Raw genomic sequence first — 16048 nt, forward strand, 5'->3', positions numbered from 1 at the left:
CTTGGATGTCCTGCTGTAATGAGCCTTCACTTCTGTGGCCTCTTTTCTGTGCCAAGCTCCTGGTTTGTGGCAGGGAAACTGAGACAGGGGCAGCAGGTGCCTGTTCATTGTATGTGTGGTGGGGAGTGGAGCAGTGACAGAGGGCCAGGAGGGCTGGGGCTGCTCCAGGGCTGTGATCACTGCAGAGCAGTGTCTGGTGCTGTTCCATCCTTTCTCTGGCCTGTGACACACTGGGATTTCCTGCTCCCCCCAGCACCCCTGCCAGTTCAGCTTCCTGCCCTCAGGACTAAAGTGTAAAGAAATAATTAATTAATTCTGAACTTTTCCCATGGTTAATCTTTTCCAACATGGTTTTTTTTTTTACAGAGGAAATAGAGAAGAAACTTAACATTTATCGGAAAGGCTGCAAGATCTGGAAGATGCTGATATTTTGCCAGGTACATGAAAGTTGTTAAGCACTTGGGTGATTTGTTACAAATTTGTCTTTTTCTGTGGGGAAAGTGACACAGAGGAACCAATATTCCAAAGTCAGCTTCCATTAAAGTCACTGCCAAGGCAGAGCTTTCACTTCCTGTTTCCCAGACACAGAGCAGACTTAAGTAGCTGTGACAGCAGGAAATCAAATCTGATTTAGTGAGAGCTGGGCTGATTCTCTCAAGGAACCCCAGGCAAAGCAGCATCAGCACAGACCTAGAAAGCGTTCCAGGACAGGAACAAGCACTTGCAGTGTCATAGTTACAGCTTCCATCCAGCCTCAGTGTGACAGTGACAGTGGTGTGTGTGGTGGCCAGCCTGGCAGATGGCTCAGCTGGGAGCTGGAGGCCAGAGGATGCAGAAGGGTCAGGCTGGAGCTGTGGCTGGGACAGTCCGGGCCCTGCTGGGTCTGGGGGTTGCTGGGGATTCCCTTCCCCAGTTTGCTGTTCCTCTTGGTGGTCAGCTGTGGGCTTCCCCGGCAGCTGTGCCATGAGAAGTGAGGGAGGTATCCTGACTTAACTCCCTCCATGTGCCCAGTGCTGCAGAGGAGCAGCTTTGCTGCACACTGACCTGGAGATTGTGACTTTTAATGTTCCTGGTGCTGTGTCAATCTGTTCATGCCTCCTGCTGCCCAAGTTAGTTCCTCTGCAGTGCTCAGCTGCTCCTCTGCCCACCCCCAGCATCCCCAAGTGACAGGGACTTTCTTGCCTTCCCTATTACTCTCCAGCCACCCACAAAGGCGTTTTTTATCTATTATTGTGCCTTTCTAGAGTGATGTGGGCACAGAACTGCAAAAACCAGAGAATCCAACCCCCAGCACGCTGCCCGTGTGCGGATGTTCCCTGAGCCTGTCCGCAGTGCGGGGCTGCCCTGCTCCCTTGTGGTACTTCTGGGAATGGCTGGGCAGGACAGGAAACGCATCCAGGGTTTGTTTCCTCAGGGCCTGTGCAGAGGGGTTTCCATCTGTCTGTCTGTCTGTCTCTTGCAGGGAGGCCCTGGGCACTTGTACTTGTTAAAGAACAAAGTCGCCACTTTTGCCAAAGTGGAGAAGGAGGAAGATCTGATCCTGTGAGTGGCTGGGTTGTGTTCTGGGCTTGCATGGCATTTTTCTGCTGGTTTGCTCGATGTTTGCAGCACATGGTAGAGCAGGAGAAGTGAAGGGAGCCGGGGTGGCTTGGTCAGGGGATGAGGAGACTGAGGAGGCACTGAATAGCAGCTCACAGCTCGTTCAGGGGCAGCAGCAAAGGTGGCAGAGCTGAGCTCGTCCCTGGAGTGCTGCAGCCCTGTCACCAGGACATTTATACTTCTATCTGTTTAGTGTCTCTGTGCATAGAGACTGTCAAGAGAGGAGAAAGAAAAAAGGTATTTCTTCTACTAACAACAGCTTTGCTGACCAGAAGCCAGAACATGCACCTTGAGCCTCTGGTGCTGCGATACCATTGCTAAGCTGGTGACTATGGCAGAAATCCAGAGTGTTCCCCCCACAGCTGGCTCTGGCCAGGGGGAAATGGAATTTGTCTCTGCAAAGCCTGCTCAAAGTCCAGCCTGTTTCTGAGGAGGCTTTTCACTAACATGCCTTTCACTAACTCCCTTCAGCTGGGAGTGCTGAGCAATTTTGCTGCTCCTTGCAGAGAGTAAAGCTTTGCCTGTTTTGCTGCCTACTCACTTGTGCTGGCTCAAACTTGCTTGGCTAACAGTGCCTGGCTGTGGGGGAGAGGATGTACACCAACCTGCTCCTACACAACTTTTTGTTGGCATGAGAACTGAGTATTAAAATCAACATCTGCTCTGCAATCTTATGCTCTGGCACAAACACTGGCTGTGGAATTCTCCAGCATGTGTGCACATCCACGATCCTGAACACATCCCAGGCATAGCTGCTCCCAAGCTGATAAATCAGGGATCTGCAGAAAGCTGTGAACACAGAGCTGAAAGTTTGGGAGCTTGGAAGGGAACATATTCATGCAGCCTGTGTGTCCCTGGGAGGCAGTGCTGTGGAAAGCTGAGGCTGCAGTCTGGTTGGAACCCCCATGGAGGAATTTCTGGGCTTTAGAGTCCCCCAAAAGTCTGCCCCAACCCTCTGCCCAGGGGAGGGGGTTGTGTTTCACATCCCTCAGGCCCCGAGTGCCTGCTCGCAGTCACTGCTCGTCAAGTGGATGTGACTGTGAGCAGCACCAAGCACGGGCTGACATGGAGCTGCCTGGGCTGTGTTGTCTCACTCAGAACAGTCTCTCCAGCTGTTCCCTGCTGCTTTCATGCCCTGGGAATGAACCAGTGCACTGATAACCCTCGTGTTCAGAAAGGGCAGTTGTTGATAGAGATGGGAGAGAGGAAGCTGGAGGGGATGCATGGTAAAACTGTGCAGAAGCACTCCTGGGGGACTTTGCTCCCTTCTCCTCACCTTGGAGCTCCCTTGGCTCATTGGGCTGCTCCTCCTTCTCTACCACATGACTTGGAGCTGCTCCTCAGGCCCTGGGTCTGCCCCTGTTCTTCCTTGTCTGAGATCCAGTGGCTCTTCCTGAGCAGTTTCCTGCCCAGGCTACAAACCTTGGGCCCTGTCTGAGTGGTGTGTGCTCACATCCTTGGCATTAATCATGCCTATGAAGAGAGGGAGATTTTTTTCAAATTACGTATTCTGTTTTTTCCAGCTTCTGGAAGAGGTTGAGCCGGCTGATGAGTAAAGTCAATCCTGAACCAAATATCATCCACATCATGGGCTGCTATGTTCTTGGAAACCCCAATGGGGAGAAGGTAGGAGCTTGTGGGTCGCCCCTGGAATGTCTGCTGGGCTCAGGGAGGCCAGAGTCACGCCAGGAGCTCTAAACCTGCCTCTTCTGCTGGGTGGGAACGTGCTGCTGTCCTGTCCCACGGGGGCTGTGAGTGGGAGACCCACCCTCTGGATTGTGCCTTTCCCAGGGGGCAGGGGAGGAAGGATTAGTGAGTGCAGGACAAACAACTGAAACCTTTGGGGAAAAGAGTCCTTCAAAACACTTGGTTTATTTATTTACTGGTGAGATAGATGTTCTAAGAGACATGAGTGGAAGGTTTTCCTGAACAAAGATGGGCAGTTCTGGGTGCTCAGGAGCCGTCATTGTTTTCAGCTGCTAACTCTGGTCTGTTTTCCTTTCAGCTATTTCAGAATCTGAAAAACTTAATGAATCCTTATAGGGTTGCCTTTGAGTCTCCACTTGAACTATCAGCTCAAGGTAATTCATTTCCTTGCTAACCAGTCTGCCTCCTTCAGGGGGCATCTTCCTGAAAAAACAGTTTTGACTACTTTTAAGTCCTGCCATGGTCTTTGTTTTTCTTGTAACCACCTTGAGTAGTTCAGCTGCTGCCCCTGGTTTTCCCCTTGCAGTTCCTGCACGTGTTCACATTTCAAATGCCCTGCTTGTTGTGCCTGAGGCTGCAGAAGGCTCTCCCAGGATCCTGGCAGTGCAAAGGAGACAGCTTTCCAGGCTGAGTGTAGGAGAACCCGTCATTATTAGGGCATGAGGAGTCTGTGAGGAAATGCACTTGGGGCAGAACCTTTTCTGTAGCCAGCTGTGCTGGGGTCTCTTCTCCAGAGCTCAGACCACTGGCACCAAGTCAATTGTGTCAACAAACAACTGGGATATGGCCCATCAGAGCCATTCTACAGCTCAGTCTGCTGGCCCTTTTCCCTTTTGTTTCCTGTAGCTCAAGATATTTCAAGGAGCTACAGGATTTTTCCGGTTCTCTGGTCAATGTCAGTAATTTGCAGTGCAGTTTCACAAGCGACAGATTCTGAATTTGCCCGTGTTCTTTAACCTTTGCTGGAGTCCTTGGCAGGTAAAACCACGCAGGATTCAGCTGTGGGCACTTCTCTGCTGCCCACAGCACTGGCCCCAGCACTGCTGGTTTTTCTTACCTCCCTTCACCCTCAGGAATGTGCAGGAGTTGAGCACATTGGTGCTGTGCAGAGTTCACAGAATCGCCGAGTTCACAGAATCACAGAGTCACAGACTGCTTTGGGCTGGAAAGGACCTTAAGGACCCCCCAGTTCCAACCTCTCCGTGGGCAGAGACACCTCCCTCTAGCCCAGGCTGTTCAGTTCTCTGTGCACGATCAGTTTGGCTGCACACGGTGCCTGCACACAGATCCCACAGCAAACATGCTCGGATGTGTCCAGGAGCAGCTTGCAGGGAAATTCCGGGTTTGTGGGCAGCTCAGCAGGCCAGGCAGTGGGTTCTGTGTGCAGGCATTAAGCAATTGAGCTTCCAGGAGGCTGGGCTGAAGAACACGTCTGAATTTTTCCCCTTGATCAGTCTGGCATGCACTAAGAGTAATCCTTTGCAAAGTCATCTAAAACTAATCTTAATCAGGCCTCACAAGTGAAAATCCCCTCCTTGAGCCCTGTCTGAGTGCAGGGTTGTTTGCCCTTGTGTTTTCAAATGCAGTTCCTGAGCACGGCCTTCATTCTGTGGCTGCCTGTGAGACCCTCTTCAGTCAGAGGGGCTGGGGGGCACAGCTGGCACTGGTGTGTCCTGTGAGCTCACTGCTGGGGGCACAGACAGGAGCAGGACAGAGATGACCTGGTCCTTTAAAAAAATACGTATTTTTTAATTTGGATTTTCAATGTTAATTATTTTTAGTGTTTCTTTACAAGGAGTTAACTCTTGGTTTGTAGCCTCTGAAGTCCCTGTGCCTCATGCAGGCTGTGGCTGATCCTCTCCAGCCCCCCTCAGCACTCAGAGAGGTCAAAGTCTGGAGACAGACTTTGTGCTCAGTTCCTGCCCCCGGGAACAAGCCCTGCCAAGGGATTACAGGCAACTGTTCATGGTTGAGGAGATCTAAAAAGATGTTTGGTTCTCACGGGCCCCTCCGCGTGCCCAGTGTCAGCCTTGTGCCGTGGCTGGGTCCCTGTGCCCTGCCCACAGCTGGGCTGGGCGTTTGTGCTGCTGTGTTCTGTCGCCTCTCCCTCATGCTCCAGGTTGTGACCCCTCTGCCTCGTTTCACTTCTAGGTAAGCAAATGATTGAGACTTACTTTGACTTCCGCCTTTACCGCCTCTGGAAGACCCGCCAGCACTCCAAGCTATTGGATTACGATGACATTTTATGAGCTGGAGAAGACTTTGCGAGAGGAAGCTCATCACCAGTGTCCAAGAAGTCATGCTTTATTGCAGAGAGACTTTTTTATTGGCACAGGGAGCCCTTCACAGCCCTACGGGAGGCAGCAGCGCTAAAGGGAGGGAAGGAGGAGCCCTCAGAAATGTCGGGAGGAAAAGTCTCCTGGGCCAAGAGAGACTGGAGGGAAGGGGGTGCCAGTGACACCTCGCTGGCCTCAGTCCGAGCCGTGGGGCCTCAGGAGGAGCTGTGTGAAACGAGGACAGGATGGAGTTCCTGGCAGAACTGAGCTGTTTTGGGTCAGAATGGGCCAGATTTGATTCCAGGTCCTTTTAAAGACTTTTGAAGCTCAGGTTTTCTTACAAAAAACCCACAAACCCAGTTAACCCGTGCACTACAGTGAAGAAGTCACCAGAGCACAGAGGGAGCAGGGGGTTGTCCTGGTGGGACCTTCTGTGCTGGGAGTTCTGGAGAGCAAGGACTGCTACACCTACTCCTGCAAGCTTAGAGCAAGATGATCCCGTTTCCATGTGAATATATACTGGGATATAGAATTGAAATCTTCTTTTTTTGTTTGTTTGTTTTGTTTAATAGAAAATAAGTGCAATTTTTATAGCGAGGGAGGGGGTAAAATCCCTCCTGATATTTAACTAGTTAAAACTAACACACCATAACCAATAGATGAGGTATTTTCAGTCTGCTTGAAAATATATTCAGAATGGTAATATATCTTCTGTAGACATATTTAATCACCAGCAAACATGGTTTTAACGTAAGTTAGCAGACCCTGCATGTCTGCTGCATTGGTTTGGTTTGTTCCTTTCAGAGTAGCTGTGCTGCACTACCTGTACCTGCTCTCACGAATGTATAGTTCTCCTCCAGTTAGCCACAACTTCATTACTTTCTATTTTGCTGCTTGCAAAACTATGGGACTTTAGTTTTGCTGAAATACTTTAGGTTAGAAACACGGGAGCTGGCTGGGAAGCCTCGGTCAGGCTCGCTTTGGTATAAAAATGAATTAGAAATTAACAGCCATGGTAATTAATTGTTCATGCCAGTGTTTTGCTGTGTGTTGGCAGAGGAGCTCTCTTCCCGTGTGGGGAGCACCGAGGCATTTGGCAGAAATGCTTCTGGAGGGACACAGCACGGCCTTGGAGCATGAGTTTGCCTCTTCCCTTTGTTCACTTGATTGCCAGTTGTTTGTGCAGAACCCGCCCCTGTCCCCTGCTACAGGACCTGCTTCTTGGTCTGAGCTGCTCAGCCCCTTCCTGTGTAGGACAGAGAAAACCCCGAGCTCTGTCAGAGCAGCCTGAGGGCCCAGGTCTGTACTTGGTATTTGATGGTACCTTTTGGAATCTATTCATTTTTTGTTTGGTTAGGTAAGGGGTGCTGTTTTGGTTTTGGGAATGGGGCTTTTTTCACATTCTGCTGTCCTTTCAGAGGACAAATAGTACTTAGAGTCCGTGTAGGTCACTGGCAATTCTGGGAGGTGACACAAGTTATTTCTTTCACAAGCAAAGGAAGTAGCAGGGAAGGATTACCTTATTTTCCTGGTTTCCTGGTATCTAAAATTTGTTGATTGTGAAGGAAAATATATGTACAAATCTTCTTTTAACTACTTACAAAGAGAACTAGGTGTTCTGATCTGTGGAGTCCTCCTTCCCCTGTGCCATACCTGTGGTTGTAATTTTGGGGAGCAGGCCCCTGGCTAGAACTGCTGAACCCTTTACATTTAGAGCAGTTTTATAGCAAAACTTTTGAAGAAATAATGTACATACAGTAAGGAGAGGAATAGGTGGAGAGAGATGGTTTAAAGTCACTGAAAGCCACACAGACAGGTGTGGGCTGTTGCCTCCCCCTGGTTGGGAGCTTTGGTAGCCACATCTCATCCCTGGACTCAGTCAGGTTTGCCAGACTTACAGTGAAGGGGAGAACAGGTACCAGTCTGTAGCTTTTGGAAGAAAAAGCCAGATGGAAAAAAAAAAGAACCCGAAATTTATGCCAATTACTATTTAACATGGGAGCTTCCACCAGCTCTGTGGTGAGAGGTGGGAGCCAGAGTTGCAATGGAAGCACAGAGTCACGTTATCTGGAGAAGGAAGTGGTGGGAGAATTAAAATGCTGACACAAAACTCTCTCCCTTTCTGACCCTTTCACCTCCTAACTGGAGACAGGCAAACTGTTCTTCCTTCCTCTTTCTCAAATCCCAATTCAGTGAACTTGGTAGCATGAATGTAGCATTGTGGAATTATTGAAAATCTTATTTAACCCCCAAAGGGCCCATTTATGTATCCACTTGAGTGATTTCTCTGTAGAACTATTGTATATCCTCACTGACCGCTTGTAGTACTTGGGGTGCAAAGTAGAAGGTAGATTGTACAGTAATTCCTGTGGGAAGGTGTGTGTTGGAATGGACACTATGGACTGTTCTCCTGGTGCAGTTTATGGGATAATGACAACTGATGAAGGCATTTCCCTCCAAAGATCTATATTCCTCATAGCTTGTGATGTTTATGACATGAACATATTTTTTCCTTTGTAGCATTCCTTTGCCTAAAGAGATGAAATTCTCTCAGAGCTGGGATTGGAATAGAGTTGTGATGTTTGATGTCCTGTGTGTGGCAGCATTCTTGGCATTAACCACTGGGGACAGAGGAAAACACTTTTATTCCCCTTTTTTCACTGGTGGAGTTTTTCAGGTGGCTGCTGGGAAAGGAAGGGGTCAGCAGAGGAAAATAAAAACTGTAACTGTTTAAACTTCAGAGGTAAAAATAGAGACTGGAACTTCCTCAGTCAGACCAACCTGTCAAGGATGAGCCCAGCATGGTCCCAGCCAGGACAGCTCCGAGGCCCAGTGTGTTCCTCACCCCCTGTGCCCCTGCAGCATCTCCTGGGAATGCCAGGGCAGCATCCATGGGCTCAGTTCCCTGTGCCCCTGCAGCATCTCCTGGGAATGCCAGGGCAGCATCCATGGGCTCAGTTCCCTGGGCCCCTGCAGCGTCCCCCCAGAGGTTCTGGGGCTCCCTGCAGTGCCCTGCCCGGGGCAGCTGTGGCTGCAGGGCACAAAGGACAATCTGTCCTTCCGCTCCTGCCTGCTCCTTCAGCCCTCACCACCCTGCTCTCGGGGCGTGTCTGACACCAGCTCTCTCCTGTGCCGCCGGCAGTTCCGTGTGACTGGGCTGGGTGAGGGCTGAGCAGCAGCAGCTCCATCCCCACTGCCCTGTCCCACCAGGGAGCTGCTGCTGCTCTTGTGTGCTCTGAATTGCCTTTAGCAGGGGCAGGAGACTGGGGCTGCCTGGTTCACTTAAGAGAAGCAGCTCAAACCCAGATGGCTGAATCGTGTGCCAGCCCTGGCTGTTCACCAGCCACGGGTGGGGGGTTTGTGCTGCCCTTGCTGGAGGCGGTGTTGGAAGTGACCTCCAGGCCTTGCCTGGGTAAATGTGTTATCACACCTGTTAAATGTGATAAATGTGTTATGGCCTGGGCTGGCAGTGTCACCTTTGGGAGAGGAGGGTGGCAGGAAAGGGCCTCAGCTGTCCCAGCCCTGCTCCTCAGCCTGGCTCACATGCTGGGAGTGGCCCTGAGGATGTTCTCTGGTGCCTGCAGGGAATGTTCACTCGGCTGGAGAGGCCCAGGGGGTTCATTGGCTCTGTGGATGTGCCACTCTTCCTACACAGGGGCTTTCAGAGAGGCTTTTCTCTTTTCCTCTTGTTTGGCTGGGAAGGAAAGAGAAGAAGAAAATTCAAGTTACCCATGGGATGTAGAAACAGGTAGAAACACATAAAGCTTTTTGCACCTCTGCTCATGCTGCAGCCACCAGCTTCCCCTTGCAGCTGACCTCCAGGCCTGGGGTGGGAAACACGAATTCCCAGATAATCCCTTCCTGTTGAAAAAACAAAAGCAAAAAAATCCTTGTAGCTCCAGCAAAACCTCTGACTGCAAAAGGCACCCAGCTGGTGTGAGGACTCTGCTGTAGGATCCCACCTGAGCCTGTGGAGGGGCTTGGCCTCTGTGCAGGAAACTGGGAAGGAATTTCTTCTTCATTCCTCAGCCTGGATTTGCTGCCTGGAGCTCAGCACAGGGTTCCTGTTTCTAGTGGTGTGTCCATGTGCTCTGTCCCGAGCTGGTGGGATGCTCTGTGTGCAGGGCAGTGTGAGGCAGGGATGTGTCCGGCTGCGTGAGCAGCACTCCGGATCCTGGCACAGATCTACCCCACAAATAGCTCCTGCTGCTCCTGCCTTGCTGACCTGTGCCTGGGAGTTCCTGTTCCCAGGCTCTGCTGGCAGGGCTGCTTGGCACCCTCAGCAGCACAAGTGGGGTTGGCTGAAAGAATGGAAAATGCTGGTTTTAAACAGCCAGCCTGGCTGTTTTCCCTCCCTGGGAATGGGAGTGTGGTCCTTAATCCTGATCCCATCCTTAATCCCACTGGAGGTGGAATGACAGGCTCACTCTGCTCTCTTGGTCTGAGTGTAAACATTCAGCCCCTCACAAGCCAGTTGGAGTCACACTTGGATATTATAAATGTGTCAGTCCAGGATAAGATACGTTAATTACTGTATGAGTGAGAAAATGCTTCCAGGGCCCTTCCAGTTGGCACCTGCTCTCAGAACCCTCCACTGGGGATGTGCTGGGCCGTGTCCTCCTTCTTGGGGGACCGGGCCCCACTGCCAGGTGGGCTCAGGTAAAGCTCAGCTCGGGTCAAGCTGAGTTGCTCTGTGCTCTGGGTTTTGCTGTGCCAGTCTCTGGAGCTGGGGACAGCCCTTCCCGAGGATCCCAGTGTCCTCCCAAGGGATATTGAGTGGTGATGTCATTTTCCACGTCATCTGTAAAGACTTGTTTGTGATCCTGTATTTTGTCCCACTGACCACAGCGTATCCCTGGCTTTCTGCATCTTCCATGGAAGTGTTTTTTAATTCTCATTCTGGAAATACAAGCCAAAGTCAACTGGAAACTGTTACTGGCCGAGTCAGCCTGTTAATGATCTCCTCTCTGGGAGCTGGGGGAGTAAATGGGTGGTTTGATGGCTGTGACCCTGATTGGGATCATTGTTATTCCCAGGTGCTCCTGCTGTGTCACCTGCACAGTTCATAGTAAGATAACCTCTTGCTGGGCAGTGCCTGAGCTATCAGGGAGCACCAGGAGCCAGCAGCAGCTTTGGTTCAGAAATAACTTCAGCCCAATTTACTGCCAGTCAGTGTGAGAAATGTAAAGACTGAAAGGAATAAACATTGTGGACATTAAATGTAAAGAATCCGTCTGAAGAGAAACTACATTGCTTCTTTCCATAAATGTTTAGTAAATATTAAAGAACTAATGCAACCTAATAGTTTTTCCCAGTATTGTATTGCTTTTAGAGTATCCATAAAAGTGACAGAGATAAGGACAGATAAGACCCATCAGAGGTTCTTGCCCCATATTCCAAGAACGGGGACCATTACTCAGTTCATTGGGCATTCCAATCTCCCTTCCTTATCTCAGCATCCCAGTGGCCTGGTGATAGTCAACAGCAGGAGTGGCCCATAAACCTTTAGCAGGAGGAGCCTCTCTGCACTGCTGAGCTGAGAGAGAGACCCCCAAGCACCCGATGGAGCCACGCGTTGGTCCCATGTCCCCAGGTGCTGGTCCCATGTCCCAGGGTGGCCCCTCCTCGGGCACAGCCCCTGCCCTGCTGCCCACTCTCCTCCCAGGGTGGTGCAGGGATGTGTTGGGTTGTACCTGGGCAATGTTTCTCACCTGGGTAACGGAGCTGCAGCCGCTGCTGAGGCTGTGGACTGGCCACTGGACCAGGGACTGGTCACTGCCACCGTCCCGTGGTCTCTGGCTCAGAACCAGCTCAGATGCACATCCAGGGGGTTCAGAAAGCTTCAGTGAAAAGTGGGGGGGTTATGAGAGAATTGGTTTTTCATTTGTATTTTTAGTGCTAATTCTCCACTGTAGTAGTACAGACCCACCTACAAGGTGCTGTAAAGGTGGATCTGGTCCAGAGCCGGGAATTCAAGGACAGGGATCTTTGCCCTTACCTTTGAAATGCCCTAAAAGCCTCACAAATAAACACAGCCAAGCAAGGCCCCTGAGCAGGAATCCTACTCCCTGCTGTGCCCCTGTGCTCAGACCTGGCTTTGCTGGGGTTCAGGTGGGGGTGGCTGAAGGAACCGAGCGGGTTTGGTGTTCCCCATCCCAGGGAACCAGGCTGGAGTTGTCCCCAAACGTGCTGAATGGGCTGTAGCTTTTCTGCTGTGTGTTTCCTGTTGTTTTTTAATAACACTATTCCTGGAACTGGGGTGACTTCAGTTGTGATACAAAGCAACAACACAACCTGAGCTCTCAAGGGCTTGGAGCCAGCGCCCTTCTGGGATTTTTTCCCCTTGGAGTTCAGGCACCAGTTTTCATTTCCAGCTCCCTTTGCTTCTGCAGGGTGAAGGGACATCAGCAGCTCTCTGAAAAGAAAACTCAGTGCCTGAGTAGCAAACAGAAAAGGAAACAGTGAAAACGTGTCTGGTAGATGTGGAGAGGCAGAGGTTATGTCCAGTAATGCCCCTAAACTCTGAGATGACCGAGCAAGTTTCTTTCAGCTGAATGAGAAAAAAAAGCAACGTTATCAAAATAATGGGGGGAGCCCCAGACCACTGAAGTGGAATTGATCAGTTGACAAACCTTGTGAAGATAAACCACTCTGCTGATCCTGCCTCTGCTCTCTGTGGAGCTCAGAGGGAGCTGACAGTGTCCTGCTCCTTTCCCAAACCCAGCTCGAGTGCAGGGCAGCGTGGCTGCAGCCATCTGTGCTGGGGGCACACAGACCGAGCACTCAGAGCCCTCCTTGCTCTCCCTTCTCAGCAGGAAGCTGAAGGCACAGCAGGGGCAGAAGGAGCTGGAAATGCTGGGCCCAAGAGAGTCCTGGGGTTAGAGAGCCCAACCTGGGACATGCTGGTTTGGGGCCAAATTGGTCTTGAGGTTAATGGAGAGCTTTGAAAACAAAGACTGTGATCTCCGAGCTCTCGGTGGGCCCTGGAGCAGCAGGTTGCTCCTTGGAAAAGCGAGGAGGAGGTTACAGTGACCCCAGCACTCTCGCTGTGGTTTCTGGCTGCTGCTGCTGCTGTCCAGGCGTGGGGCCAACCCTGCCTGGCTCAGGAGCCCTCTGCCATCTCTGCTGCCTCGGGTTTCTCTGGGGCTCTGCTGCTTTGTGTGGGATAATCAGGCCTCGACTGTTTCTAGGGCTAAAGACATGATTTAATAAAAAGAGACGTTTCTGGGAAAGCAGGTTTTTTCTTGTGTGGTTTTTTTGTTGTTGTCGTTCTCTGGCTGAATTTATAAACCCAGGAAATGGCACTTGGCAGATGCTGTGTGAGGGAAATGATGTGTGATGAACCTGTGGTGCAGGTGAGGGACCTATGGGCACCGGGCACCTGTGAATGGCAGCAGCTGAACACACAGGAGCAGAGCTCCAGAGGGCCAAGAGGCCCGGGTGCAGCTAAAAGGGGAGGAAAGCAAAGAATCCTGATAATTTAAACAAGGGACAATCTGAGAGCCACAAATCCAGTCATGGGGATAGGACAGGGATAGCACAGAGGGATTCAGGTTCCAGCAGCATCTGTGGCTTAGTGAGCATGGGGTGCTAAGGGATTTTACAGTGCTTTAGGGATTGTGCCTCTTCCTGGGAGGAAGGCTAATCCCTGAGCCTCGTCCTCGACACAGAAACAGAGCCCTGGAGGAATCCAAGGGAGGTTAAAGGCCTGGTAAGCCCCCTGGGGAAAACAGACCGGCTCCAAAACACAGCACGGCCCCAGGAGGGCAGAAGACAATGAATGGATTCTGATAAACCACTTTCTATCCCACGGGCCTGTTCGACTGAATTGCCAAAGGGAGCAGCCCTGGCTTGAACTCCCAGCTGCAATTTTCCCCTTATCGCCAATGCTGACAGTCACCTGCTTGTTCATCTCCTGATAAATGTGGTAACTGCAGCCCCCCAGCACAAAGAGAAACAGGCTGGACAGCTCTGTCATTTGAGCCATTTTTCTTCAGCCCCGGGATCTCTCAGCCTCCATTTCTCCATCGTCCCCATTAGGGGACATTCTCCCTGTGCCACCACCACAGTGAGGTGGGACATGCCATATCCACCTCAGCTGTGTGACAGATGACAGAAATCACTTTTAATCCCTTACCACCCACTGGTGCCTGGAGGGCCTGGTGGTCAGAAAGATGGTCTTGATATTCTTTATCCTTTATCCTGAAACCATTCCATGTGTCCTGGTTTGAAATCAGCACCATGGGGTACAAAGTCAAATTTGCTGGAGAAGCCCAGTTACAGGGGATTATTTTCCCTATTGCTTCTTCCCTCTCCCTTTGTGCTCTGTTACACACAGTGGGTGATGGACACAAACCAGAGTGGGAGCTGTGCAGGCGACCTGAGTTGAAGGAAATCACACAGAGTCCTGCTGGGCCCTGCCCTGCCCTCTCCCTGTCCCCTGTCCCCTGGCTGTACTTGGGGCTGTCCCAGCAGATCCAGCCCCCAGTGCCACATCCCCTTGAAGCTTTGCAGCCACATCAGCCGTGCCCTGGCTCTGTCTGTGCTCTGCGGTGGCACTCTGCCATCACAGCCTCCCCAGTCATCATCACACCTGGGTTTTGTAAGCGAGCGTTCCTTTCCTTCTTGTGCCAAAATCCGAGCGGGATTCCCGGGAGCCTCTTAGCACCAGCAGCCGGGCACTCCGCCGGGGTTCCCCACCGGTGTAAACACAGCGGAGCAGGGGATTAGCTCCAGAGCACTGCTTGCCGGCCAAGTCTCATGCCCAGCTCTTGACACTGTTTCACTGACTCAGCCGAGGACTGGAGCAGTTGACAGAAATGATAGAAGGCTCTCAAATCCTGACTGGCAGGGGAGGGGATGAATAATGGCTGGATTTATTGTTTTGTTCTAAAGGCGGGCGGGCATGCAGTGAAACTAGCAGATGTCAGGTTCAATGCCCACAAAGGGAGGCGTTTTCTTTGCGCCAGGTGCAGCAAAACTGTGTGGGATTCATTATTTCAGGATTTACGGGCTTTACACAGGCTCAAAAGCCAACCAGACAAGACCGCGAAAGAGAAATCCATTGAGATCTCGGAGTACAAAGGCACATTGTTGGTTCTGGACGTGCCTGAGCCATGAGTCACCAGAGGCGGGGAAATGTCTCTGCCCGCTTGCCCCGCTCTTTATCCTCAACCCCGGGCATCCGCTGTGGCCCGGCGAGGGCTGGAGGGGGATGGTGCGTGATGGACCTGTTCTTGAGGCAGTACGGCAGGTCATGTGTGAACCTCACATCACCCCGGAGTTATTTAAGGTGAAAGGCAAGGCGCTACCTCCTCCCCAGAGCGCCGGTTCGCAGCAGCGCAGCTCCGCGGGGCACACAGCGCAGCTGGGCACGGGCAGCTTCGTCAATAAAAGCTGTTTCAGTGGTATAATTTCCAGGTCTCGTTTAAAGAGGGTGCAACTGCTCTATTGTGGCTCGGGAGTGCAAAGGTAGGAGCCTTATCAGCAGGGCACGGAGCAGCTCCCGTAAACGCACCTGTGCTTTCGGCAGCGGGGGCAGCCGCCCGTGCCGGGTGCGGCACCGGCACCGCTCCGAGTCCTGCCCAAAGGTTATTTTATATCACGGCGTGCCGGGTCGCCCGCCTCTCCCAGGCGAGGATTTGGGAGGTGTGGGAAGCGCTGCGCTGCCGAGCGATGGTTTCCTGATTGCACACACTTCCCAAAGGCACCTGCGGGCGGCTGATAACAGGCGCTGACTGGAAATAACGCCGCGGCGGCACTTTTGTGTCCAACAAGTGGCTGTCAATGAATCACTGAATCACAGAATAGCTGGGGTTGGAAGGAACCCCTGGAGATCATCCAGCGCAGCCCCCTGCCAAGACAGGGTCACCCGGAGCAGGTGACACGGGAACGCATCCAGGTGGGCTTGGGATGTGTCCAGAGAGGGAGATTCCACGACCTCTCTGGGCAGCAAAGAGCAAAGTGGGGAAAATATTTTCCCACTCTGCTGCAATGTGCCATGGAAAGCTCCACTCTTGTCCATCAGAGCTCTCCCTAAAGCACTCCTCTGCCGGCCTGGGTAGCACAGACACTGCTCCAGAGCCCAGGGCTGGTTCCCTGCCCGCCAGGGCTGCTCCTGCCCAGGCACCTGCTCCGCCTGCGACTGTGGCCAGGATCCCACGGGTGACCCCGAAAGGCGTTTTTTGCCCTCGACTGGCACCACGCACACCAGTCCGGGATGGGGGAATGGGCAAATATGGGTGTTTTGTGTGTTTTGAGATTCTGGGTCTGTCACCATGGCTCGTGTCCCGGGCCGGAGGTCTCCTGTGTGTGAGGGGAAGGCCGTGCGGGCGGCGGGGCCCGGCCGGTCCCCGACCCGGGGATGCGGCACCACCTCAGCTCACATCACGGTGCCCGAGACCTGCCGCTGCCCAGCGGCCCCGGAGCCCTTCCCCCGGGCCGCGGGGGCGGAGCGCTGACCCTGG

The 16048-nt window shown here is 52.2% G+C and overlaps 2 protein-coding genes across 8 annotated transcripts in view; both read left to right on the forward strand.

The window, feature by feature from the left end:
- NSMF (NMDA receptor synaptonuclear signaling and neuronal migration factor) overlaps nucleotides 1–10884 on the forward strand; it is a 46598-nt gene extending 35714 nt beyond the window's left edge. For all 7 annotated transcript variants that reach the window (XM_042052188.1, XM_042052192.1, XM_042052194.1 and 4 more), the window contains 5 exons: nucleotides 367–437; nucleotides 1463–1542; nucleotides 3123–3225; nucleotides 3605–3680; nucleotides 5458–10884. In XM_042052188.1, coding sequence (XP_041908122.1) covers nucleotides 367–437; nucleotides 1463–1542; nucleotides 3123–3225; nucleotides 3605–3680; nucleotides 5458–5555 — 428 coding nt within the window. In that variant the 3' untranslated portion in view covers nucleotides 5556–10884. The remainder of the gene's footprint in view (nucleotides 1–366; nucleotides 438–1462; nucleotides 1543–3122; nucleotides 3226–3604; nucleotides 3681–5457) is intronic.
- Nucleotides 10885–14796: 3912 nt separating this feature from the next.
- Nucleotides 14797–16048, forward strand: part of TPRN (taperin) — an 18880-nt gene continuing 17628 nt past the window's right edge. Inside the window, exons 1-2 of the mRNA XM_042052779.1 lie at nucleotides 14797–15053; nucleotides 15115–15172. Of these exons, the coding sequence (XP_041908713.1) occupies nucleotides 14797–15053; nucleotides 15115–15172 (315 nt within the window). The remainder of the gene's footprint in view (nucleotides 15054–15114; nucleotides 15173–16048) is intronic.

This window comes from Corvus kubaryi, unplaced genomic scaffold, assembly GCF_017639235.1.
Source record: "Corvus kubaryi isolate FWS band 111438036 unplaced genomic scaffold, C.kubaryi_AGA036_p1.0 78, whole genome shotgun sequence".
In the NCBI taxonomy this organism is placed as follows: Eukaryota; Metazoa; Chordata; class Aves; order Passeriformes; family Corvidae; genus Corvus; species Corvus kubaryi.